Raw genomic sequence first — 27,469 nt, forward strand, 5'->3', positions numbered from 1 at the left:
CCCATAGAACTCCCTGTCTCACAGATATCTCCCACAGAACTCCCTGTCTCACATATACCTCCCACAGAACTCCCTGTCTCACAGATACCTCCCACAGAACTCCCTGTCTCACAGTACCTCCCACAGAACTCCCTGTCTCACAGATACCTCCCACAGAACTACTCCCTGTCTCAGATACCTCCCACAGAACTACTCCCTGTCTCAGATACCTCCCACAGAACTCCCTGTCTCAGATACCTCCCACAGAACTCCCTGTCTCACAGATACCTCCCACAGAACTCCCTGTCTCACAGATACCTCCCACAGAACTCCCTGTCTCACAGATACCTCCACACAGACCTCCCTGTCTCATAGATACCTCCCACAGAACTCCCTGTCTCACAGATATCTCCCACAGAACTCCCTGTCTCACATATACCTCCCACAGAACTCCCTGTCTCACAGATACCTCCCACAGAACTCCCTGTCTCACAGTACCTCCCACAGAACTCCCTGTCTCACAGATACCTCCCACAGAACCCAACCAGCCCTACCAACTCCAACAGCTCGGTAGAAGGAGACTGAGGGACCCAGGAGCTCATCTTACTCTGCAGGGGGCAGGTATTACAGGAAGAAATACACCAAACAGGCACCATACAACACCTTCACCTGAAAAACACTACTCCCACTCCCAGGACTCAGACATTAGCATTAACATTAATCCTAGGGACATATGGTTTGAGGTAGTTTGTCACGGCCGTCGTTGGAAGTGGACCAAAGTGCAGCGTGGTGAGCGTACATTTTCCTTTTATTTTATTAAATGTCGCCAACAAAACAACAAACGAAAAAACAACCGTGAAGCTTACAGGGCTATAGTGCCACTAACAAAGATAACTACCCACAATCACAGGTGGGAAAAAGGGCTGCCTAAGTATGATTCCCAATCAGAGACAACGATAGACAGCTGTCCCTGATTGAGAACCATACCCGGTCAAAACATAAAAACACAAAATCATAGAAATAAAGGACATAGAATGCCCGCCCAAATCACACCCTGACCAAACCAAAAAGAGACATAAAAAAGGCTCTGGGCGTTTTAGGTGATTTTGTCTCAAACATGTGTTGGGAAAGTAGAGGGGAAAAAGTGGGTCCCTCAACCTGGCAATAAGGCTGTTCAAACTCAACTAAGAAGGTCTTAGGGTGATATTTCCCTCAGCTGTGCTGTGAACTACTGTGCCCCAGGATTGCATTGTGTGTGGCGCGTTACTTACACTATGCATTAGCTCACAGCGCAACTGTCTTTGCGACAGGAAAATGGTGCCCTCTGTTTGCCTTTTTACAGAGGCATTAATCCTATTGGTTCAAAATAAACACTTTGTGATCTTGCACTTCTCATCAAACCATATTCACAGATACCTCTGAACTCTTCATCATGACCTTCCTGGTCTCCAAAACACTTATCTGTTCCATTATCAAACACTAAAAACATACAGCACTATCCATTCTCCTCTAACAGTAATGGCCTATAGAGTAAAGAAGGATCAGAGAGGGCTCTGTGAGTACTTCATCTCCTCTATACCCCTGAATCTCAGCCAACCAATTCAATCAGACCCAGGAGTTGGTGGCGGTAACGTCCTGATTCCACCTATAGCCTGTCGCCCTGTCCTATGCTTTCTGCCCTATGTCGGATTACCAGGGAGACAAATGTGGGTCTCGCCCTTATCCTCGTCTGTCTCTGGCCCCGACATGGCTCTCAGTCTTGGGCCTGTAATCCACTTAGGTGGCTCTCTCTTCTCTTCCTGTATTGCTCTAAGCCGGGACGTTGATTCCATTATACAGACCTACTCTACGACCTGCCTCCTATTCCATTAGAAAGGTCCAATCCACGACTGGGCACAGTCTTAATCCAAATACATTATACAGTCTAGAACGGTTTAGAATGGTAGCTGTTGGTGGCCCAGAGAGAAGGAGGGAGGGAGGGGGAGGAAGTGGGAGGGAGAAGGAGAGGGAGAGAGAAGGAGAGGGTGGGGGAGGGCAGGGTCTTAGAGCTCCGGTCATACAGTGAGTGGGGTACCTCTGAATAGGATTTCACAGATTTGAATGATTTCACTGATGATGTAAATGAGAATGGAGTGCTTCTGTTCGTGTGGTCCTCAACAACGAAGGGATAGCACCGTTTTTATATGACTAGAAAGTACAGTAGGCCCAAGCATGGTATATCTACAGTAGCAGAATAGGACTAAATGTCCTTATGAAAATAATTGAACCTCACTGGTATTATCTGCTTGGATAATATAGGCATATAATAAGAGTCAACTATGAGAACTATGCTACTTCAAACATTTGTGTGAGCAAATCACAAATGAATAGTGAAGAATATAAAAACATGTAGATAGACAGACAGCTACTTCTTCCATCCCTCCATCACCTCTCTCCCACTTCTCCAACCTTCTCACTCCTCCGCCCCTCCATCCCTCCATCACCTCTCTCCCACTTCTCCAACCTTCTCACTCCTCCGCCTCTCCATCCCTCCATCACCTCTCTCCCACTTCTCCAACCTTCTCACTCCTCCATCACCTCTCTCCCACTTCTCCAACCTTCTCACTCCTCCATCACCTCTCTCCCACTTCTCCAACCTTCTCACTCCTCCGCCCCTCGATCACCTCTCTCCCACTTCTCCAACCTTCTCACTCCTCCGCCTCTCCATCCCTCCATCACCTCTCTCCCACTTCTCCAACCTTCTCACTCCTCCATCACCTCTCTCCCACTTCTCCAACCTTCTCACTCCTCCATCCCTCCATCACCTCTCTCCCACTTCTCCAACCTTCTCACTCCTCCGCCTCTCCATCCCTCCATCACCTCTCTCCCACTTCTCCAACCTTCTCACTCCTCCATCACCTCTCTCCCACTTCTCCAACCTTCTCACTCCTCCGCCCCTCCATCCCTCCATCACCTCTCTCCCACTTCTCCAACCTTCTCACTCCTCCGCCTCTCCATCCCTCCATCACCTCTCTCCCACTTCTCCAACCTTCTCACTCCTCCATCACCTCTCTCCCACTTCTCCAACCTTCTCACTCCTCCGCCCCTCCATCCCTCCATCACCTCTCTCCCACTTCTCCAACCTTCTCACTCCTCCGCCTCTCCATCCCTCCATCACCTCTCTCCCACTTCTCCAACCTTCTCACTCCTCCGCCCCTCCATCCCTCCATCACCTCTCTCCCACTTCTCCAACCTTCTCACTCCTCTGCCCCTCCATCACCTCTCTCCCACTTCTCCAACCTTCTCACTCCTCCGCCCCTCCATCACCTCTCCCACTTCTCCAACCTTCTCACTCCTCCGCCCCTCCATCACCTCTCTCCCACTCCTCTGTCCCTCCATCTCTCTGTCTTCTTGTCCCTCCCTCCATCTCTCTATTCTTTGTACGTCTTCTTCTCCATCTCTCCTTTGTCCACCTCCTCTTCATCCCTCCATCTCTGTCCTGTCTTCTAACCTGTATGATCTCCCACAGCCTTAGTGCAGTAAGGAGCTCATCATTCTGACAATGCAGCGTTGTCAGATCAAAAAGAAACACACATGTACTGGACGCCATCTTGAGTGGGGAGTGAGGAGTGGAGAGTAGAGCTCGACCGATTATGATTTTTCAACGCTGATACCGATACCAATTATTGGAGGACCAAAAAAAGACGATACCGATTAATCGAACGATTTTTAAATATATATTTGTAATAATGACAATTAGAACAATACTGAATGACCACTTATTTTAACTTAATATAATACATCAATAAAATCAATTTAGTCTCAAATAAATAATGAAACATGTTCAATTTGGTTTAAATAATGCAAAAACCAAGTGTTGGAGAAGAAAGTAAAAGTGCAATATGTGCCATGTAAAAAAGCTAACGTTTAAGTTCCTTGCTCAGAACATGAGAACATATGAAAGCTGGTGGTTCCTTTTAACATGAGTCTTCAATATTCCCAGTTAAGAAGTTTTAGGTTGTAGTTATTATAGGACAATTTCTTTCTATACCATTTGTATTTCATATACCTTTGCCTATTGGATGTTCTAATAGGTACTTTTGCCAGCCTAATCTCGGGAGTTGATAGGCTTGAAGTCATAAACAGCGCAATGCTTGAAGCACAGCGAAGAGCTGCTGGCAAATGCACAAAGTATTGTTTGAATGAATGCTTACGAGCGTGCTGCTGCCCACCACCACTCAGACTGCTCTATCAAATCATATAATAATAATATAATAACACACAGAAATACGAGCCTTAGGTCATTAATATGGTCAGATCCGGAAACTATAATTTCGAAAACAAAACGTTTATTCTTTCAGTGAAATACGGAACTGTTCCGCATTTTATCTAACGGGTGGCATCCCTAAGTCTAAATATTGCTGTTACATTGCACAACCATCAATGTTATGTCATAATTATGTACAATTCTGGCAAATTAATTACGGTCTTTGTTAGAAAGAAATGGTCTTCACATAGTTCGCAACGAGCCAGGCGGCCCAAACTGCTGCATATACCTTGACTCTGCTTGCACAGAACGCAAGAGAGAGACAGACAAAATGTTAGCAGGCAATATTAACAAAATATGCAGGTTAAAAAAGATATACTTGTGTATTGATTTTAAGAAAGGCATTGATGTTTATGGTTAGGTACACATTGGTGCAACGACAGTAATTTTTTCGCGAATGCGCTTGTTAAATCACCCGTTTGTCAAAGTAGGCTGTGATTCAATGATAAATTAACAGGCACCGCATCGATTATATGCATCGCAGGACAAGCTAGATAAACTAGTAATATCATCAACCATGTGTAGTTAACTAGTGATTATGTTAAGATTGTTTGTTTTTTATAAGATAAGTTTAATGCTAGCTAGCACCTTACCTTGACTCCTTGCTCCACTCGCATAACAGGTAGTCAGCCTGCCACGCAGTCTCCTCATGGAGTGCAATGTAATCGGCCATAATCGGTGTCCAAAAATGCTGATTACCGATTGTTATGAAAACTTGAAATCGGCCGTAATTAATTGGCCATTCCGATTAATCGGTCGACCTCTAATGGGGAGTGGGAGTGAGGAGTTGAGAGTGGGAATGAGGATTGAGGAGTGGAGAGTGGGAATGAGGAGTAGAGAGTGGGAATGAGGAGTGGAGAGTGAGGCTCGAGGAGTAGGGATTGAGGAGTGCAGGGGACACACAAGCCCTTAAGGAAGTGACTCTACCTCTCCTGGGCGTCGATATCACCGCCATCATTGCCCTATCTCATTACCACGGCGACCTGGACTAAGAAGAGCCCCATTTGGTCTTCTTTTTAATAATATAAAACCCATTTCACCTCGAGCGGTCCCAGCGGTGCCTGCGCAACGGGTGAATATTCATTATTCATTATTCAAATCTTCTCCTGAGCAGTTTGGAAAACCCAATATGTTCTGTGCCAGATGAGATGGCTCAGCCTTATTGTCCAGAGGGAGCATTGAGTAATCGCCTGGCCTCCAGAAATCGATATCCAACGGTAAGCATCAGACACCTCCGATTATACAGTAGTGTCCGGGAGACCCCCCCGCCGGCCCACCGACCTCCCCCCATCACCCAGGCATCCCAGAATAACAGCATTGATTAGTGATTACGTTACGGGCGGTGATGGAGGAAGATATCAGGCCTATGTCATTTCTATGGGGGCTATATTTGGCTCCCCTTGATACCGGATCCAGCAGCACAGATAGTATTGTATTGTTATAGCTTGATATTATTATACAGCAGCTTCTCTATGGATGTAGATGTTAGGGGAGAGACTGAGAGATGAGGTACATTCTGTAGGTAAGGCAATGATAATATAATACAGTTATTTAGCTAGCAGACGCTTTTATGCAAAGTGACTTATACAGTAGCTACTGAACATAAGTATTGACTATGTGGCCCTCGCGGAAACTCACAAAATTACTGATAAAGGTATTGTATTTGATTAGGGGAAAATAAGGGGATGTTGGTAAGTGAAATATTGGTCAGGGTTGCTTGGTTTGGGAGATGGCTACGGTCAGGACTTACATCTAGGCTATACATGGGCAGGATACTAACCAGTATACTACCCAGGATATTAACCAGGGTACTAACCAGGGAACTAACCAGGATACTACCCAGGATACTCTAGGATCTACATCTAGGCTATACCTGGGCAGGGTACTAACCAGGATAGTCTAGGATCTACATCTAGGCTAAACCTGGGCAGGATACTAACCAGGGTACTAACCAGGATACTAACCAGGATACTCTAGGATCTACATCTAGGCTAAACCTGGGCAGGATACTAACCAGGGTACTAACCAGGATACTCTAGGATCTACATCTAGGCTATACCTGGGCATGGTACTAACCAGGATACTCTAGGATCTGCATCTAGGCTATACCTGGGCAGGATGCTAACCAGGATACTCTAGGATCTACATCTAAGCTATACCTGGGCAGGGTACTAACCAGGATACTCTAGGATCTACATCTAGGCTAAACCTGGGCAGGATACTAACCAGGGTACTAACCAGGATACTAACCAGGGTACTAACCAGGATACTCTAGGATCTACATCTAGGCTAAACCTGGGCAGGATACTAACCAGGGTACTAACCAGGATACTCTTGGATCTACATCTAGGCTATACCTGGGCATGGTACTAACCAGGATACGCTAGGATCTGCATCTAGGCTATACCTGGGCAGGATACTAACCAGGATAGTCTAGGATCTACATCTAGGCTATACCTGGGCAGGGTACTAACCAGGATACTCTAGGATCTACATCTAGGCTATACCTGGGCAGGATACTAACCAGGGTACTAACCAGGATACTCTAGGATCTACATCTAGGCTATACCTGGGCAGGATACTAACCAGGGTACTAACCAGGATACTCTAGGATCTACATCTAGGCTATACCTGGGCAGGATACTAACCAGGGTACTAACCAGGATACTCTAGGATCTACATCTAGGCTATACCTGGGCATGGTACTAACCAGCATAGTCTAGGATCTGCATCTAGGCTATACCTGGGCAGGATACTAACCAGGGTACTAACCAGGATACTCTAGGATCTACATCTAGGCTATACCTGGGCAGGGTACTAACCAGGATACTCTAGGATCTACATCTAGGCTATATCTGGGCATGGTACTAACCAGGGTACTAACCAGGATACTCTAGGATCTGCATCTAGGCTATACCTGGGCAGGATACTAACCAGGATACTCTAGGATCTGCATCTAGGCTATACCTGGGCAGGATACTAACCAGGGTACTAACCAGGATACTCTAGGATCTACATCTAGGCTATACCTGGGCAGGGTACTAACCAGGATACTCTAGGATCTACATCTAGGCTACACCTGGGCAGGGTACTAACCAGGATACTCTAGGATCTACATCTAGGCTATACCTGGGCATGGAACTAACCAGGATACTAACCAGGAAACTCTAGGATCTACATCTAGGCTATACCTGGGCAGGATACTAACCAGGATAGTCTAGGATCTGCATCTAGGCTATACCTGGGCAGGATACTAACCAGGATACTCTAGGATCTACATCTAGGCTATACCTGGGCAGGATACTAACCAGGATAGTCTAGGATCTGCATCTAGGCTATACCTGGGCAGGATACTAACCAGGATACTCTAGGATCTACATCTGGGCTAAACCTGGGCAGGGTACTAACCAGGATAGTCTAGGATCTACATCTAGGCTACACCTGGGCAGGGTACTAACCAGGATACTCTAGGATCTACATCTAGGCTAAACCTGGGCAGGATACTAACCAGGGTACTAACCAGGATACTATAGGATCTACATCTAGGCTATACCTGGGCAGGGTACTAACCAGGATACTCTAGGATCTACATCTAGGCTATACCTGGGCAGGAAAAACTCCAGGCCTTAGCAGGTGCCTTGGTATATTTCATTCCCTCTTTTGTCTGTCTCTCTCTGTCTCTCTCTATATATAGAGGGAGCCTCTGAACAGTTGATGTTGAGATGTGTCTGTTACTTGAACTCTGTGAAGCATTTATTTGGGCTGCAATCTGAGGTGCACTCTAATAAACTTATCCTCTGCAGCAGAGGTAACTCTGGGTCTTCCTTTCCTGTGGCGGTCCTCATGAGAGACAGTTTCATCACAGCGCTTGATGGTTTATGCGAATTTTCCGCATTAACGGACCTTCATGTCTGAAAGTAATGATGGACTGTCATTTATCTTTGCTTATTTGAGCTGTTCTTGCCATAATATGGATTTGGTCTTTTACCAAATAGGGCTATCTTCTGTATGCCACCCATACCTTGTCACAACATAACTGATTGGCTCAAACGCATTAAGAAAGAAAGAAATTCCACAAATGAACTTTCAACAAGGCACACCTGTTAATTGCAATGCATTCCAGGTGACTACCTCATGAAGCTGGTTGAGAGAATGCCAAGCGTGTGCAAAGCTGTCATCAAGGCAAAGGGTGGCTACTTTGAAGAACCTAAAATGTAAAATATACTTTGATTTCTTCAACACTTTTAGGGTTAATACATGAATCCATAGGTGTTTTTTCATAGTTTTGATGTCGTCACTATTATTCTACGATGTAGAAAGTAGTAAAAATAAAGAAAAACCCTGGAATGAGTTCAAACTTTTGACTGGTACTGTATATATATATACAGTGGGGAGAACAAGTATTTGATACACTGCCGATTTTGCAGGTTTTCCTACTTACAAAGCATGTAGAGGTCTGTAATTTTTTATCATAGGTACACTTCAACTGTGAGAGACGGAATCTAAAACAAAAATCCAGAAAATCACATTGTATGATTTTTAAGTAATTAATTTGCATTTTATTGCATGACATAAGTATTTGATACATCAGAAAAGCAGAACTTAATATTTGGTACAGAAACCTTTGTTTGCAATTACAGAGATCATACGTTTCCTGTAGTTCTTGACCAGGTTTGCACACACTGCAGCAGGGATTTTGGCCCACTCCTCCATACAGACCTTCTCCAGATCCTTCAGGTTTCGGGGCTGTCGCTGGGCAATACGGACTTTCAGCTCCCTCCAAAGATTTTCTATTGGGTTCAGGTCTGGAGACTGGCTAGGCCACTCCGGGACCTTGAGATGCTTCTTACGGAGCCACTCCTTAGTTGCCCTGGCTGTGTGTTGCAGGTCGTTGTCATGCTGGAAGACCCAGCCACGACCCATCTTCAATGCTCTTACTGAGGGAAGGAGGTTGTTGGCCAAGATCTCGCGATACATGGCCCCATCCATCCTCCCCTCAATACGGTGCAGTCGTCCTGTCCCCTTTGCAGAAAAGCATCCCCAAAGAATGATGTTTCCACCTCCATGCTTCACGATTGGGATGATGTTCTTGGGGCTGTACTCATCCTTCTTCTTCCTCCAAACACGGCAAGTGGAGTTTAGACCAAAAAGCTCTATTTTTGTCTCATCAGACCACATGACCTTCTCCCATTCCTCCTCTGGATCATCCAGATGGTCATTGGCAAACTTCAGACGGGCCTGGACATGCGCTGGCTTGAGCAGGGGGACCTTGCGTGCGCTGCAGTATTTTAATCCATGACGGCGTAATGTGTTACTAATGGTTTTCTTTGAGACTGTGGTCCCAGCTCTCTTCAGGTCATTGACCAGGTCCTGTCGTGTAGTTCTGGGTTGATCCCTCACCTTCCTCATGATCATTGATGCCCCACGAGGTGAGATCTTGCATGGAGCCCCAGACCGAGGGTGATTGACCGTCATCTTGAACTTCTTCCATTTTCTAATAATTGCGCCAACAGTTGTTGCCTTCTCACCAAGCTGCTGGCCTATTGTCCTGTAGCCCATCCCAGCCTTGTGCAGGTCTACAATTTTATCCCTGATGTCCTTACACAGCTTTCTGGTCTTGGCCATTGTGGAGAGGTTGGAGTCTGTTTGATTGAGTGTGTGGACAGGTGTCTTTTATACAGTTAACGAGTTGAAACAGGTGCAGTTAATACAGGTAATGAGTGGAGAACAGGAGGGCTTCTTAAAGAAAAACTAACAGGTCTGTGAGAGCCGGAATTCTTACTGGTTGGTAGGTGATCAAATACTTATGTCACACAATAAAATGCAAATTAATTACTTAAAAATCATAGAATGTGATTTTCAGGATTTTTGTTTTAGATTCCGTCTCTTACAGTTGAAGTGTACCTATGATAAAAATTACAGACCTCTACATGCTTTGCAAGTAGGAAAACCTGCAAAATTGTCAGTGTATCAAATACTTGTTCTCCCCACTGTATATATATCTTTTCCCCTTACTTTCCCTTTCTCTCTCTCTGCCTCTCCGGTTCTAAGACTGAAAAGTGTCGGCAATACCTCCAGGCCCCCTCCTGTCTCTGACCACAGGCATGTGGGGCAGAGCTGCCTGGGGGGCTGAGAGGGGACTGTGGGGCTGAGAGGGGACTGTGGGGCTGAGAGGGAACTGTGGGGCTGAGAGGGAACTGTGGGGCTGAGAGGGGACTGTGGGGCTGAGAGGGGCCTGGGGGGCCTGAGAGGGGCCTGTGGGGCTGAGAGGGGACTGGGGGGCTGAGAGGGGACTGGGGGGCTGAGAGGGACCTGGGGGGCTGAGAGGGGCCTGTGGGGCTGAGAGGGGACTGTGGGGCTGAGAGGGAACTGTGGGGCTGAGATGGGCCTGGGGGGCCTGAGAGGGGCCTGTGGGGCTGAGAGCTGCCTGGGGGGCTGAGAGGGGACTGTGGGGCTTAGAGGGGCCTGGGGGGCTGAGAGCTGCCTGGGGGGCTGAGAGGGGACTGTGGGGCTGAGAGGGGACTGTGGGGCTGAGAGGGGGCCTGGGGGGCCTGAGAGGGGCCTGTGGGGCTGAGAGCTGCCTGGGGGGCTGAGAGGGGACTGGGGGGCTGAGAGGGGACTGGGGGGCTGAGAGGGGACTGGGGGGCTGAGAGGGACCTGGGGGGCTGAGAGGGGCCTGTGGGGCTGAGAGGGGACTGTGGGGCTGAGAGGGAACTGTGGGGCTGAGAGGGAACTGTGGGGCTGAGATGGGCCTGGGGGCCTGAGAGGGGCCTGGGGGGCTGAGAGGGGACTGTGGGGCTGAGAGCTGCCTGGGGGGCTGAGAGCTGCCTGGGGGGCTGAGAGGGGACTGTGGGGCTGAGAGGGGACTGTGGGGCTGAGAGGGGGCCTGGGGGGCTGAGAGCTGCCTGGGGGCTGAGAGGGGACTGTGGGGCTGAGAGGGGCCCGAGGGGCTGAGAGCTGCCTGGGGGGCTGAGAGGGGACTGTTGGGCTGAGAGCTGCCTGGGGGGCTGAGAGCTGCCTGGGGGGCTGAGAGGGGACTGTGGGGCTGAGAGGGGGCCTGGGGGGCTGAGAGCTGCCTGGGGGGCTGAGAGGGGACTGTGGGGCTGAGAGGGACTGTGGGGCTGAGAGGAGCCTGGGGGGCTGAGAGGGGCCTGGGGGGCTGAGAAGAGACTGGGGGGCTGAGAGGGGCCTGGGGGGCTGAGAGCTGCCTGGGGGGCTGAGAGGGGCCTGGGGGGCTGAGAGCTGCCTGGGGGGCTGAGAAGAGACTGGGGGGCTGAGAGGGGCCTGGGGGGCTGAGAGCTGCCTGGGGGGCTGAGAAGAGACTGGGGGGCTGAGAGGGGACTGGGGGGCTGTGTCAGCATCCACTCAAGACCTCATCAAACACCCCTCCTCTCCTCCTCTCTTCTGGCAACCAACACCTCCTCAACACAATCCTTTACTCGCACGTTTCTCACTTATTTCCTCATCACGCTAAACATCTCCATCCCACTTCTCCTCCCTCCCTCCATCCTCCTCTCCTCCCTCCATCCCACTTCTCCTCTCCTCCCCTCCTCCCTCCCTCCATCCCCTTCTCCTCTCCTGTCCTCCCCTCCTCCATCCCACTTCTCCTCTCCTCCCCTCCTCCCTCCCTCCCTCCATCCCCTTCTCCTCTCCTCCCCTCCTCCCTCCCTCCATCCCCTTCTTCTCTCCTCCCCTCCTCCCTCCCTCCCTCCCCTTCTCCTCTCCTGTCCTCCCCTCCTCCATCCCCCTTCTCCCCTCCTCCCTCCCTCCACCCCCCTTCTCCTCTCCTCTTCCCTCCATCCATCCCGCTTCTCCTCTCCTCTTCCCTCCATCCATCCCGCTTCTCCTCTCCTCCCCTCCTCCATCCCCCTTCTCCTCTCCTCCATCCCCCTTCCTCTCCTCCTCCCTTCCTCCATCCCCCTTCTCCTCTCCTCCCTTCCTCATCCCACTTCTCCTCTCCTCCCTTCCTCCCTCCAACCCCCTTCTCCTCTCCTCCCTCCCTCCAACCCCCTTCTCCTCTCCTCCATCATCCCCCTTCTCCCTCCCCCTTCTCCCTCCTCCCTCCCTCCCTCCATTCCCCTTCTCCTCTCCTCCTCCCTCCCTCCAACCCCTGCTCCCTCCCTCCATCCCAACGTGGATGTTAAATACCATTCAAATGTCACCCTGCCATATTGATTGGAATAATAATTCTGAGAGGTGGGAGAGATGGCTTGTTGATGCTAAGCAGGCAGTGCGACGGTGAAAGCCATCCCTCACTGTCACAAAGTTGCAGTGTAAGAGGTTCCAGGTTCCCGCCCGGCACCGCAGCAACACGTTAGATGTGGACGCAGGTTTACGTTAAGACCACCGAGGCTGTGTGTTAGTGTTGTTCATCATCACGCCGTAGTAGACCAATGACAGCGGGTGTAGTAGGATTCACAAAGAGTAAAGAGAGGGTCAGTGTAAAGGACCCAGCATTAGTGTGGTTATGTATGTTAGGGTGTGTGAGAGTGTTTGAATGTAAGAGCGATTTTAAACAGCATTCTAAACAGACATCAGAGACGTGTTTGAACTATTTTCAGTGTGTGAACCGTGAAGAGAACTAATTTACCCAGCAGCCAACACTCTTCCTTGTGAAACACCTAGGTCATGTTCAGAAGGGCCGAAAATCAGTGTTCTTATTGGATATAGTTCAGGCAGTACCACCCAGTTTCACTCCGTATCAAAATGTTTTCTCGCTGAACACTACCCTCTGTTTAGCATGTATTAGTAACTCAATTGTACCCGAAGGAAATTGTAGAACGCCGCAAAGTTCTGTACCCAATCTTCAAGGTGAATAGATTAGATAGATTAAAGGGAAACGTGTAGCGCTCGTAGTCGATAAACTGTATATTGATAACCATGGCTATTCTAAATATTACTATATTTCCATGGAGGAGACAAATAATGGAACACCCAATACTATCCATGGTAGGGATTGTAATAAAAAAACTGGAAAACAATCAAATACAACAATTGATAAAGAAATAACTACACCATTCCAGATAGGGAATGTTGTAAAATAATTAGTATTCGCCATTCTATTTACAGTATTTATAAATAGATAAGACAGCATTAGAAGAAATTATAATTATTTAAATAATACATCTTCAAATATAAGGAACTGGAACACAAAAGTACTGAATCAAAATGGTAGATATAAAACACAGCAAACAGAGGACATAGAAGGCACAGTATGTGGGTATGTGCAGGTGTATTGTGATAGAAGGTGGGGCGTGTGTTTTTGTGTTTGGAAAAGTGTGTAGTTAAGTGAAAAAGGGAAATGGTTGCAAATGGAAGAGCCCATGTGTGTCTGCGAGAAGAAGTTGTGACAGAGAGAGCTTTCCATTTTGTGCACAAATGGGATATACAGTTGAAGTCGGAAGTTTACATACACCTTAGCCAAATACATTTAAACTCAGTTTCTCGCAATTCCTGACATTTAATCCGAGTAAAAATTCCCTATCTTAGGTCAGTTAGGATCACCCCTTTAATTTAAGAATGTGAAATGTCAGAATAATAGTTGAGAGAATGATTTATTTCAGCTTTTATTTCTTTCATCACATTCCCAGTGGATCAGAAGTTTACATACACTCAATTAGTATTTGGTAGCATTGCCTTTAAATTGTTTAACTTCAGATATCCCAAATGTTTTGGGTAGCCTTCCACAAGCTTCCCACAAGTTGGGTGAATTTTGGCCCATTCCTCCTGACAGAACTGTTGTAACTGAGTCAGGTTTGTAGGCCTCCTTGTTCGCACACGCTTTTCAGTTCTGCCCACAAATTTTCTATAGGATTGAGGTCTTTGTGATGGCCACTCCAATACCTTGACTGTTGTCCTTAAGCCATTTTGCCACAACTTTGGAAGTATGCTTGGGGTCATTGTCCATTTGGAAGACCTATTTGCGACCAAGCTTTAACTTCCTAACTGATGTCTTGAGATGCTGCTTCAATACATCCACATCATTTTCCTTTCTCATGATGCCATCTATTTTGTGAAGTGCACCAGTCCCTCCTGCAGCAAAGCACCCCCACAACATGATGCCGCCACCCCTGTTGTTCTTCGTGTTCTTCGGCTTGCATGCCTTCCCCTTTTTCCTCCAAACATAACGATGGTCATTATGGCCAAACAATTCTATCAGAGAAGAGGACATTTCTCCAAAAAGTACGATCTTCGTCCCCATGTGCAGTTGCAAACCGTAGTCTGGCTTTTTTATGGCGGGTTTTGGAGCAGTGGCTTCTTCCTTGCTGAGCGGCTTCAGGTTATGTCGTTATAGAACTTGTTTTACTGTGGATATAGATACATCCGTACCTGTTTCCTCCAGCATCTTCACAAGGTCCTTTGCTGTTGTTCTGGGATTGATTTGCACTTTTCGCACTAAAGTACGTTCATCTCTAGGAGACAGAATGCAACTCATTCCTGAGTGGTATGACGGCTGCGTGGTCCCATGGTGTTTATACTTGTGTACTATTGTTTGTACAGATGAACGTGGTACCTTCAGGCGTTTGGAAATTGCTCCCAAGGATGAAACAGACTTGTGGAGGTCTACAATTGTTTTTCTGTGGTCTTGGCTGATTTCTTTAGATTTTCCCATGATGTCAAGTAAAGAGGCACTGAGTTTGAAGGAAGGCCTTGAAATACATCCACCGTTACACCTACAATTGACTCAAATTATGTCAATTAGCCTATCAGAAGCTTCTAAAGCCATGACATCATTTTCTGGAATTTTCCAAGCTGTTTATAGGCACAGTCAACTTAGTGTATGTAAACTTCTGACCCACTGGAATTGTGATACAGTGAATTATAAGTGAAATAATATGTCTGTAAACAATTCTTGGAAAAATTACTTGTGTCATGCACAAAGTAGATGTCCTAACCGATGTGCCAAAACTATAGTGGTTGAAAAACTAGTTTTAATGACTCCAACCTAAGAGTATGAAAACTTCCGACTTCAACTGTACATTTTTAAATCAATTATAAATAATGTTTATTTATTTATTGTCCTATCATGATGGAACGGTCCCCAACCCTATACCCTCAACACCCACCTGAGCAACCCAACACTAAGGAGAAGTCCTTAGACTACTGTAGGTAGCCTATATGCAGCAAAGACAGAACGATAAATGAGGTCAGAGACCTAATAAAGCAGCACCGCCCCCTCAAGATTCTGAGTCTGCCTGGCAGGGTTGGTCCTACAAAGCCAAAGCCCCCTGATGGGAGAGCATAATATACAAGGAAATTCTCAAAGCTGCTAATGAGAACCTTGACGACCTTGTACCTAGCCGGTGTGGAGCCCCCACCAAGGTAGTGGCAGTGCTGGCAACACTAGGTGCAGTAACCCATGGGGAGGGGGACACACTCGGACAATCAGAGAGGAGGCAAATTATTGTGGTCTGACTGCACAGAGATGGTTGGGAAAATGGTCACAACGAAGGGACCAGCGTGTGTGTGTTTCAGGGGAAAGGGGTGTATCTGAGCTCCATCAGCTAGGACTTAACATTGGTTAATCAAATCTCCCCATTCTTGTTCAATTTTGCATGCCTTTTCAAACAGCTACACATGTATATGTAACAGTATAGCTTCCGTCCCTCTCCTCGCCCCTACCTGGGCTCGAACCAGGGACCCTCTGCGCACATCGACAACAGCCACCCTCGAAGCATCGTTACCCATCGCTCCACAAAAGCCACGGCCCTTGCAGAGCATGGGGAACAACTACTTCAAGGTCTCAGAGTGAGTAACGTCACCGATTGAAACGTTATTAGCGCGCACCCCGCTAACTAGCTAGCCATTTCACATTGGTTACATATATGCATTCGCACATCAAGTCCTTTCTTGAGTTGGGCTCAGGTATGGAACAACTTGAACATCTGAGCTTGTGGTTGTTTGTGGGGGAAGGGTGGGGAGCGTGTATGAGTGTGTGTGTGTGTGTGTGTATCCCACATCTGTTGCTAGGGGGTAATGATGTTAGGGACAATATAGAATGAATCACAATAATTGTTTGCTAAAAATGTAATTTTTGTAATGGCAATCCTGGTTATAGGTAGGTAACAATCCTTTGCATGAACTGCCTACATTACTACGCATATTACTTGTTAATTGTGGAAATTAAGATAACAAATCAAAATAGTTGAGATTTTAGATTTTGGATTATTCAAAGTAGCCACCCTTTGCCTTGATGACAGCACTGCAAACTCTTGGCATTTTCTCAAACACTTCATGAATTAGTGACCTGGAATGCATTTCAATTAACAGGTGTACCTTGTTAAAAGTTCATTTGTGGAATTTCTTTCCTTCTTAATGCATTTGAGCCAATCAGTTGTGTTGTGACAAGTTATGGGTGGTATACAGAAGATAGCCCTATTTGGTAAAATACAAATTTTATGGCAAGAACAGCTCAAACAAGCAAAGAGAAACAACAGTCCATCATTACTTTAAGACACGAAGGTCAGTTAATGCGGAAAATTCCAAGAACTTCAAGTGCAGTCGTAAAAACCATCAAGCGCTATGATGAAACTGTCTCTCATGAGGACCGCCACAGGAAAGGAAGACTCAGAGTTACCTCTGCTGAAGAAGATAAGTTCATTGGAGTTACCAGCCCCAGAAATTGCGGCTCAAATAAATGCTTCACAGAGTTCAAGTAACAGACACATCTCAACATCAACTGTTCAGAGGAGACTGTGTGAATCAGGCCTTCATGGTTGAATTGCTGCAAAGAAATCACTACTAAAGGACACCAATAAGAAGAAGAGCCTTGCTTGGGCCAAGAAACACAAGCAATGGACATTAGACCGGTGGAAATCTGTCCTTTGGTCTAATGAGTCCAAATGTGAGATTTTTGGTTGCAACCGCCGTGTCTTTATGAGACGCAGAGTTGGTGAACGGATGGTCTCTGTATGTGTGGTTCCCACCGAGAATTATGGAGGAGGAGGTGTAATGGTGTGGGGTTGCTTTGCTGGTGACACTGTCTGTGGTTTATTTAGAATTCAAGGCACACTTTACCAGTATGGCTACCACAGCATTCTACAGCGATACGCCATCCCATCTGGTTTGCACTTAGTGGGACTATCATTTGTTTTTCAACAGAACAATGACCCAACACAACTCCAGGCTGTGTAAGGGCTATTTGATCAAGAAGGAGAGTGATGGAGTGCTGCATCAGATGACCTGGCCTCCACAATCACCTGACCTCGACCCAATTGAGATGGTTTGGGATGAGTTGGACTGCAGAGTGAAGGAAAAGCAGTCAACAAGTGCTCAGCATAATATGTGGGATCTCTTCAAGACTGTTGGAAAAGCATTCCAGGTGAAGCTGGTTGAGAGAATGCCAAGTGTGTGCAAAGCTGTCATCAAGGCAAAGGGTGGCAACTTTGAAGAATCTAAAATGTATTTTGACACTTTGTTGGTTACTACATTATTCCATAGGTGTTATTTCATAGTTTTGATGTCTTCACTATGATTCTACATTGTAGAAAATAGTACAAATAAATAAAAACCCTTGAATGAGTCGGTGTGTCAAAACATTTGACTGGCACTGTATATTAAAAAAAAAATAGATATACAGTGCATTTAGAAAGTATTCTGACCATTTGACTTTTTCCACATTTTGTTAAATTACAGCCTTATTCTAAAATTGATGAAATTGCTTTTTTAAGTTGGAATACCAAGCGTAGCGTCTGGAGGAAACCTGGCACCATCCCTACGGGGAAGCATTGTGGTGGCAGCATCATGCTGTGGGCGGCAGGGACTGGGAGACTAGTAAGGATCGAGAGAAAGATGAACGGAGCAAAGTACAGAGAGATCCTTGATGAAAATCTGCTCCAGATCGCTCAGGACTTCAGACTTGGGCGAAGGCTTCAGACTTGGGTTCACCTTCCAACAGGACAACGACCCTAAGCACACAGCCAAGCCAATGCATGAGTGGTTTCGGGACAAGTCTCTGAATGTCCTTGAGTGGCCCAGCTAGAGCCCGGACTTGAACCCGATCGAACATCTCTGGAGAGACCTGAAAATAGCTGTGCAGCAACACTACCCATCCAACCTGACAGAGCTTGAGAAGATATGCAGAGAAGAATGGGAGACACTCCCCAAATAAAGGTGTTCCAAGCTTGTAGTGTTATACCCAAGAAGACTGGAGGCTGTAATCATTGCCAAAGGTGCTTGTAAAGGGTCTGAAAACCAATGTAAATGTGATTTTTCCGTTTTTTATTTTTAGATTATTTGCAAACAATTCACTTTGATATTAATGGGGTATTGTGTGTAGATTGTGTAGATGTTTTATCCATTTTAGCATGTAACGTAATAAAATGTGGAAAAAGTCAATGGGTCTGAATACTTTCCGAATGCACTGTATATATTTACAAAAAATATATTTGGGGGATTGGAAGTGATGCAGAAAATTAGATTGATGGAACTTGGAACAATCTATCTGCAATTTTAAAGCTGATCCACCCCTCCCCCCAAAATGTACAAAAAATAAATAAATACAAAATTTTACCCTCTCTTACCTGGCGGGCACCTCAATGTTGGAGATAGCATAGAAGTACTTGAGCAGGTTGTCTCTCTGCACGTACGTTCCCCCCAGGGCTGGCCGGAGCAGCCTCAGCCGGAGGTTAGTGAAGGTAAAGAAGTCCCTCAAGCCCTTCATACTCTCCATGCGCGTGTACAAGCTGTCCATGTTGAGCAACCTCGGTCCGGCAAACACCGCAAAACGCTCACGAACCTCGAACTTCACATTCTTATCGTTCTTCGACCCCACCCAGCGTGAGAACTGCTCAGTGCAGATGACACGGGTAATATTTGCAGGCAACAGGTCACGGACAAGCTTCGGCGGCATGTTGAAGGCATCTAGACAATCATCGGCGTAGAACTGGTAGGATTGCCAAGTGCGACCATGGTCCATGGACTTCTCCAGCACCATGATGGTGGGGCGGCCGTACTCGAAGGTGATGGCGATGTCATCGGTCAACTCCAGGCTCTTGTTCCAGGCCAGGGATATGTTGGCCAAGAGGGGTTCTGGATAACGGGACCATGTAACTGTCTGCCAGTAGGTGATGCGGCCTGTGCGCTCGCGGTCCTGCATCAGCTGGGGAGGGTGGGCCAGGTCCGAGTTGGAGGCATCACACTCATCACTGCACAGGTACGGGTTCTCCTGGAGAGGGGGAGGAGAGAAGGGAGTGGAGGGAGGGAGGGAGAAGGGGAAAGAGGAGAGAGGGACAAGATAATGAGTTGCTAGTGAAGGGTTGCACTCACATATCAAGAGTCTCTTGCAGGTAAGTTGGAATATACTGTGACTGAAAAAAACCACACTGCTTCCAAGATATTGGAAAAAAACACAGATTTTATTACAATAGCTGTTTCGATCTATAGTCAGGCAAAATCATCAAAGCTTAGAATGAAACATTGGGTATCTTGAAACTTTATATGCGCATTCATTTAATCAAGTCAGTGAACTATACCTGCACAGAAAACGAACCAGTCAGTCAAAAGCACACAACCAGCCTATAACAAAAGCAAGTTACAGTTCTGTGGAGGCCGAGTTTATAAATCATCTGATTTATGGTGACACTGCGATAATAGAAAAAAACAACAAGCATAAGCAAAACATAGTGGACGTAGTTTGTGAAAAGCTATTCTCAGAAGAACCACTACTCAAATCCTAGCCTGAAGATATGTAGTCATACTGGTTTTCTTTCCTGCATAGTACATAGCTGTACATAGTCCATCTGTAAATAGCCCACCCAACTACCTACCTCATCCCCATATTGTTTATATTTACTTTTCGCTCTTTTGCACGCCAGTATTTCTACTTGCACATCTGCACATCTATCACTTCAGTGTTCATTTGCTAAATTGTAATTACTTCGCTACTATGGCTTATTTATTGCCTTACCTCCTTACTCCATTTGCACACGCTGTATATAGATTTTTCTATTGTGTTATTGACTTTACTTTTGTTTATCCCATGTGTAACTCTGTGTTTTTTGTCACACTGCTTTGCTTTATCTTGGCCAGGTTGCAGTTGTAAATGAGAACTTGTTCTCAACCTGTTTAAATAAAGGTGAAATACTTTTTTTTGTGAAAAATAGTAGTTCATTGATTGAATAATGTCACTGACTGGCCCAGAGATTCCAAATCAAATCAAATTTAATTGGTCACATATGCGTGATTAGCAGATGTTATTGAGGGTGTAGCGAAATGCTTGTGCTTCTAGCTCTAACAAGTAATATCTAACAAATTACACAACGTATACCCCATACACACAAATCTAAGTAGGAATGAATTAAGACTCTATAAATATGGACGAGTGATGTCAGAGGGGAACGGACTAAGATACAGTAAAATAGTATAGAATACAATATATAAATATGAGATGAGTAATGCAAGATATGTAAATATTATTAAGTAAATGAGATACCGTAGAATAGTTTAGAAAACAGTATAACATGAGACGAGTAATGAGTAATGCCAGATATGTAAACCTTATTAAGTGACTAAGATACCGTAGAATAGTATAGAATACAGTATATACACATAAGATGAGTAATGCCAGATATGTAAACCTTATTAAAGTGACTAGTGTTCCATTCCTTAAAGTGGCCATTTCTAGTCTATGCCTACTGGCAGCAGCCTCTAATGTACTAGTGATGACTGTTTAACAGTCTGATGGCCTTGAGAAATAAGCTGTTTTTCAGTCTCTCGGTCCCAGCTTTGATGCACTTGTACCGACCTCACATTCTGGATGATAGCGGGGTGATCAGGCAGTGGCTCGGGTGGTTAATGTCCTTGATGATCTTTTTGGCCTTCCTGTGACATCGGGTGCTGTAGGTGTCCTGGAGGGCGGGTAGTTTGCGTTGGGCAGACCGCACCACCCTCTGGAGAGCCTTGCGGTTGCGGGCAGTGCAGTTGCCATACCAGGCGGTGATACAGCCTGACAGGATGCTTTCAATAGTTTGTGAGGGTTTTAGGTGACAAGTCAAATTTCTTTAGCCTCCTGAGGTTGAAGTCTTCACCACACTGTCTGTGTGGGTGGTCCATTTCAGTTTGTCCATGATGTGTATGCCAAGGAACTTGAAGCATTCCACCTTCTCCACTGCGGTCCCGTCGATGTAGATAGGGGGGTGCACCCTCTGCTGTTTCCTGTTGTCCACGATCATCTCCTTTGTTTTGTTGACGTTGAGTGAGAGGTTGTTTTCCAGGCACCACACTCCCTGAGCCCTCACCTCCTCCCTGTAGGCTGTCTCGTCATTGTTGGTAATCAAGCCTACTACTGTTGTGTCGTCTGCAAACTTGATGATTGAGTTGGAGGTGTGCTTGGCCACGCAGTCATGGGTGAACAGGGAGTACAGGAGGGGGATGAGCACGCACCCTTGTTGGGCCCCAGTGTTGAGGATCAGGAGAGTGGAGGTGATGTTTCCTACCTTCACCACCTGGGGGCGGCCTGTCAGGATGACCAGGACCCAGTTGCACAGGGTGGGGTTCAGACCCAGGGCCTCGAGCTTAATGATGAGCTTAGAGGGTACTATGGTGTTGAATGAGTTATAGTCAATAAACAGCATTCTTACATAGGTATTCTTCTTGTCCAGATGAGATAGGGCAGTGTGAAGAGTGATGGTGATTGCATCGTCTGTGGATCTATTGGGGCGGTAAGCAAATTGAAGTGGGTCTAGGGTGGCAGGTAAGGTAGAGGTGATATGATTCTTGACTAGTCTCTCAAAGCACTTCATGATGACAGAGGTGAGTGCTGCGGGGCACGGGGGGGATTGTCATTAAGTTCAGTTACCTTTGCTTTCTTGGGAACAGGAACAATGGTGACCATCTTGAAGCATGTGGGGACAGCAGACTGGGATAGGGAAAGATTGAATATGACCGTAAACACACCAGCCAGCTGGTCTGCGCATGCTCTGTGGACGCGGCTAGGGATGCCGTCTAGGCCATCAGCCTTGCGAGGGTTAACACGTTTAAATGTTTTACTCACGTCGGCCACGGAGAAGGAGAGCTACAGTCCATGGTAGCGAGCCGCGGCGATGGCACTGTGTTATCCTCACCCAGCTGTGTTGGGTTCAGTAGGGCACACAGTAGAACAAGTTTTTGAAACAGAAATGTATGTTTGTTGTTGTTGGACGATTTATCACACCATTTCAAAATGTTTGTTTCTGCTGAACACGGCCCTAGTGTTCCAGGCCATCAATCCTTGTTAAGAGAGGAAGAATGAAAAACCAGCAGTACAAGATATCTTGAGGCTACTGGATTGAACAGCCCTGCTATAGAAGATCTAACAGTGTGGGTGGCTATGACTTAATACTGAAACGACTGGGTCTTTTCTCCCAACAACATTAGATGAGATCCTCCCACTCTCACTAGGGAGACGTGGCACGCTTATTTCCTCTCAGATAACCTCATTAACTACTGCTGATATCGCCCTCTTATTAGACGTAACACAACGAGGCACAGACACAACACAGTAAAACAGTGAGAGATGCCTGTGAAACACAACAGCTTGCTACTCCATAATACACAACTAGGGTTGCAAAACCCTAGAAACTTTCCCAAAACTCATTGGAAGATTCCAGGAATCAGCAGGAAATCAGCAGGAAATCCGGAATCCTCCGATCAGGATTTCCAACCGGAATCTGGCCCTAGGCCAAGAAAAGGTACACATTTTTGTCCACCCCTCACTCCTGCCTCCGATGCAGCAACCTACATTGGAGAGGATTTGTGGCCTGCCCTAAGGAAACGACCCCTGACCTCCAAATCCTATTGAAAATGATTACACTCAACTGACACTGTCACACTGTCCCAGATACACAAGGACACGTAGGTTACATAGCGGAACTGCATTAATGCAATATACAGGACAGAGTGACGGAGGGTCTGTGTAGAGAATTACGAAAATACAGTGTTTGTGTATTTGTGGTTTACATGCACATCTGGATCTGGTGTGGGACTGAGCAGTGATGCACTAAAAGCTGCACTTGACCTTATTGTCTGACCTCTCTGTTTCTTAGATAATCAGGGAGGGGGGGGGGGGGGGGGGGGGTATTTTGTTGTGTATGGGAGGGTTGCGTGTGAGTGGATGCGTGTTGGTATTTGTTTAACCACCCCTCTCCCCTCCCCTTCTCTTTCCTTACCCCCTCTCCCCTCCTCTTCTCTTTCTTCTACCCTGCCCCACATAGCTACCTCCTGCCAGCAGTATGTACACACACACACACACACACACACACACACACACAGATCCCAGCCAACTGCTACGGCAGGTGGCCCGCACCGCTAATCCCATCCAGCATTTATCCTCGCTGGGATCCTGTTGCCGCGACGATGAGCACCACGGCGATGGAACTCTGTCGCCGTAAACATGCGGCAGTGATAAGCAGGTTCCCTTTTGGGGCGGGACGCGTCCCAATCGGAGCAGAAGCTTGCTCATTCCCTTAAGCTTAGGGACCTAGATCTGGCTCAGAAAACACAATAACCATGGTCTAGAAACAATCTAACCTTTAAGTACGAGACTCAGTAAGAACACATGTAGTTCATTTTAGCCAGTTTGCTACAGCAAATGTGAAATATTATGTGGATTATAATGAACGGCCATTTTTGTAGGGGTTGATACAGTTTTTGTTAGGGAAAATCAAGTCTGAAATTTCAAAGTGGGAATTCCAAACTTTAGAAGCATTTTTAACAAAAAATACACTACAAGTTTACATTTAATGCTGTGCAGAACAATTATCAGCAGCAAAAGAGTGATCAAATTAAGATCTTACATCTGTAAACAGTATTTTATGAGCTGATATGACGCGTCCCAATTGGAACAAAAGCTCGCTTGAGTCGTCATTCCCTACACCTGAGGGATCTAGATTTGGATACTGACACTCAAAATCTGAGAAATATATTTTTGTTGTTGTGTGATTTGTAGAATGTATAAAGCAGATGCAAATATAAATGGTCATATCCATCTTTATGAGAGGAAACACTCCAGTAAGTTACAGAGACATCCGAACACTAAACAACTATGTACCAAACATAATATTCAATTCAAACAACTCACAATATCAATACAATTTGTCTGTTTGTCTAAGAAGGAATAGGACTCAAATTCAAATGACCTACATCAAAATAAACAGAAGGCATGCTTTGTAATCTCTCTCTCTCTCGCTCTCATTCTCCTTGCCAGCAAGGGCAATAAAGTCCCGGACAGCCAAAGAACACAATGTAGTTTCTTTGGAACAATCATCCAATGAAATAACCATCCCATTAAAACAGCCCACAGTGAGACAGAGCCAGGGATATTGCTTCCTGGCTCAGTGTGTTTGTTTTGTTGTTTGCTGTGAGTTAAGGTCACCAGAGGACTGTCTCCCTTGCCCTGTTGGGGAATGTGATTGTCCTGTACATAAGAAGTGTATGTCTGTTACATTTTAGTCATTTAGCAGACGCTCTTATCAAGAGTGACTTTAGGTAAAGAGTGCGTACATTTTCATTCGTCCTGGGAATCAAACCCACAACCCTGGCGTTGCAAGTGCCATGCTCTACCAACTGAACCATGTGTGTGTCAGTTATTATGCTGGTGAGTGTGTGAGTGATAGTGGGAGTAGTAGTGTGATAGGATGAGTGATGAATTGTTTGAGCATGTGCGCACGCACGCACGTGTGAGCGTATGGGTATCCGTGTGAGTGGGAGTGTGTGTCTATGTGTGTCTGCAACATTATGCTAAACCTCTTTGTCAATCAAGATGGCGCAGACAGAGAGGACTGCCTCACTTCTAGTCCTTATGAAACTTTGTAGTATTTCGGTTTTTTTATGTATTATTTCTTACATTTATAGCACAGACAATCTTAAGTGTTATTACATACAGCCGGGAAGAAATATTGGAAATCAGAGCGACATCAACTTACCAGCACTACGACCAGGAATACGACTCTCCCGAAGCGGATCCTTTGTCCGAACCACCCAGGGCATTTGAACTGATTCCAGAGGCTGACCCAAAACAACGTTGCCGGAGAAGAGGAAGATGGAGCGGTCTTCTGGTCGGACTTCGGAGGCGCGCACACCACCCACCGCTTACGAGTATGTTACTCGCTAATGTCCAGTCTCTAGATAACAAGGTTGACGAAATCAGGTGTGGAAGGACCACCAGAGGGAAGGCTGGGCTCACGGATAGTAGCCCAACCAGGAATGTGAGTCAAGGTGACCAGAGGCAATTAAGCACAGCTGACGGTACTAATGACATATTCTCTTTCCCCAAAAGAGAGAGGAAGGAACCAGCAGAGAGGAGAGGAAAAATAAAGAATAAGAGTGGTTGCTCCACTAAAGGAGAGGACGTATCTTTTGGAAGGCGAGGAGAAGAAGATAAACCATCTCTGGAGAATGGCCACCAAGAGAGGGGAGCTATCCACAAAGAACCATTAAGATGGTGACAAACCCGTGATTTTTATTATAGTTTAAAGATAATCGTCTTGTGTTTCTGTTTCATCTGAAGAAGATGTGTGTTTTTCCTTGGGATATTCTCATTGATTGTGTTGGAGTGTTTGTATTGACAGAAATCCCTCAATTAGAGAACTGTGTTCAATCAAGAAAACCCACTCCTGACTCGTTTATTCCACCTTTCCGCTTTAGAGTGACACCAAATTACTTGGTCAGCTCACATTGGTGGAGAATATGGGCATTAGGTGGACGAGTGACACAAGGATACGTGAGTAAATCAAAATTCTACCAGTAGACACAGAGGAACCATTCAAGAACGATGGACAACGCCCTACTATAACAGTTGATCACGGCACAGCATACAACCATAGAACTCCTGCAACAACAGCTGAGCCGGCGAGAAGAACCTAGAGTGAAGCCAAGAGCGGCTGCTCACGCCATCTTACCTCATCTCTCCAAGGAGGATGATATCGAGGCCTTCCTCATGACGTTCGAAATGATGGCCACCTTGGAAGTGGCCTCCCACAGAATGGGCGAGCGCATTAGCCCCTCCTTTGACCGGGCTGGCCTAGGAAGCCTATTTTGACCTGGACTCCAGCCAAGCTGCGGACTATGGGCGACTAAAAACCGAGATCCTGTCCCGGTACCAGCTGACGGCCCGAGATAGAGCCGTTAAGTTCCATCAATGGACCTATACGGCTGACCAACCCGTCCGTGCCCAGATCTTCGCACTAATACGACTAACGAAACAGTGGCTGGAACCTGGAAAGGGAGTAGGACATGTAGTAGAGACCCTCGTAGTGGACAAGATATTGAGGGAATTACCCAGTGACTTAAAAAGGGTCATGGGGCAAACCAACCCGTTGTCAGCTAATGACATAGCCCAGGCGGTGGAAACATACCGATCTACAGGGGAGTTGTTAAAAGGTGACAAGGAAGAACGGAAGGATTCTACAAATTCCGTACCCCGACTCACCCCGGCGCGTCCGCCACCGAAACGTCCAAACCCCCTCCGGAGGTGGGAGAAGTCATCACCCACACAGCAGGGTCGGTGTTATAAATGCCAGTCTCCAGACCATTATGCCCCACAATGTCCCAGAAAGGACGAGTCCATGGTCACGGAGTCATCGCTGCCCATCCCGGTTCGAGAGGGCAGGATCAACACTGTTGGTTAGCAGAAATAGCCCCAGCCCCAGAGATTCCGGTTCGAGTAGAAGGACAAGATGTGGTAGCCATTCTCGACTCGGGATGTATGGTTACGTTAGTAGAGGAGCGGATGGTGATCTCCGCAACACTGCTACCAGACAAAGTAGCCGTGTCCTGTATCCATGGAGACACCCACTATTACCCCACCGTGAGTCTGTCTATTCTCACTCCGAAAGGAAGGTGTAGTCAGGGCAGGGAAAGTACCCCAGCTGAAGGTGCCATTATTGATCGGGAGAGACTGTCCCCCCTCAAACAGACGGGTTGTGCGAACGCTTGAACAAAACGATCAAAAGCATGTTGAGAAGAGTGGTGTCCAGAGACGGGAAAAATTGGGACATGCTTCTCCCACACTTAATGTTTGCCCTGCGAGAAGTACCCCAGGCGTCCACTGGATTCTCCCCATTTGAATTGCTCTATGGCAGGCCCTGTAGAGGGATCCTTGACTTAGCCAAGGAGACCCAACCATGTCCCTTTCGGTCCACAATAGAACATGTTACCCTGATGAGAGACCGCCTGTCGGGAGTATGGCCCATAGTAAAGGAGCATATG

General features: G+C 46.5%; 1 protein-coding gene across 2 annotated transcripts in view; it reads right to left on the reverse strand.

The window, feature by feature from the left end:
- ntng2b (netrin g2b) overlaps positions 1–27,469 on the reverse strand; it is a 129,833-nt gene that overhangs the window by 66,796 nt on the left and 35,568 nt on the right. For both annotated transcript variants that reach the window (XM_071351789.1, XM_071351790.1), the window contains exon 4: positions 18,808–19,451. In XM_071351789.1, the coding sequence (XP_071207890.1) occupies positions 18,808–19,451 (644 nt within the window). The remainder of the gene's footprint in view (positions 1–18,807; positions 19,452–27,469) is intronic.

This window comes from Salvelinus alpinus, chromosome 18, assembly GCF_045679555.1.
Source record: "Salvelinus alpinus chromosome 18, SLU_Salpinus.1, whole genome shotgun sequence".
Taxonomy (NCBI): Eukaryota; Metazoa; Chordata; class Actinopteri; order Salmoniformes; family Salmonidae; genus Salvelinus; species Salvelinus alpinus.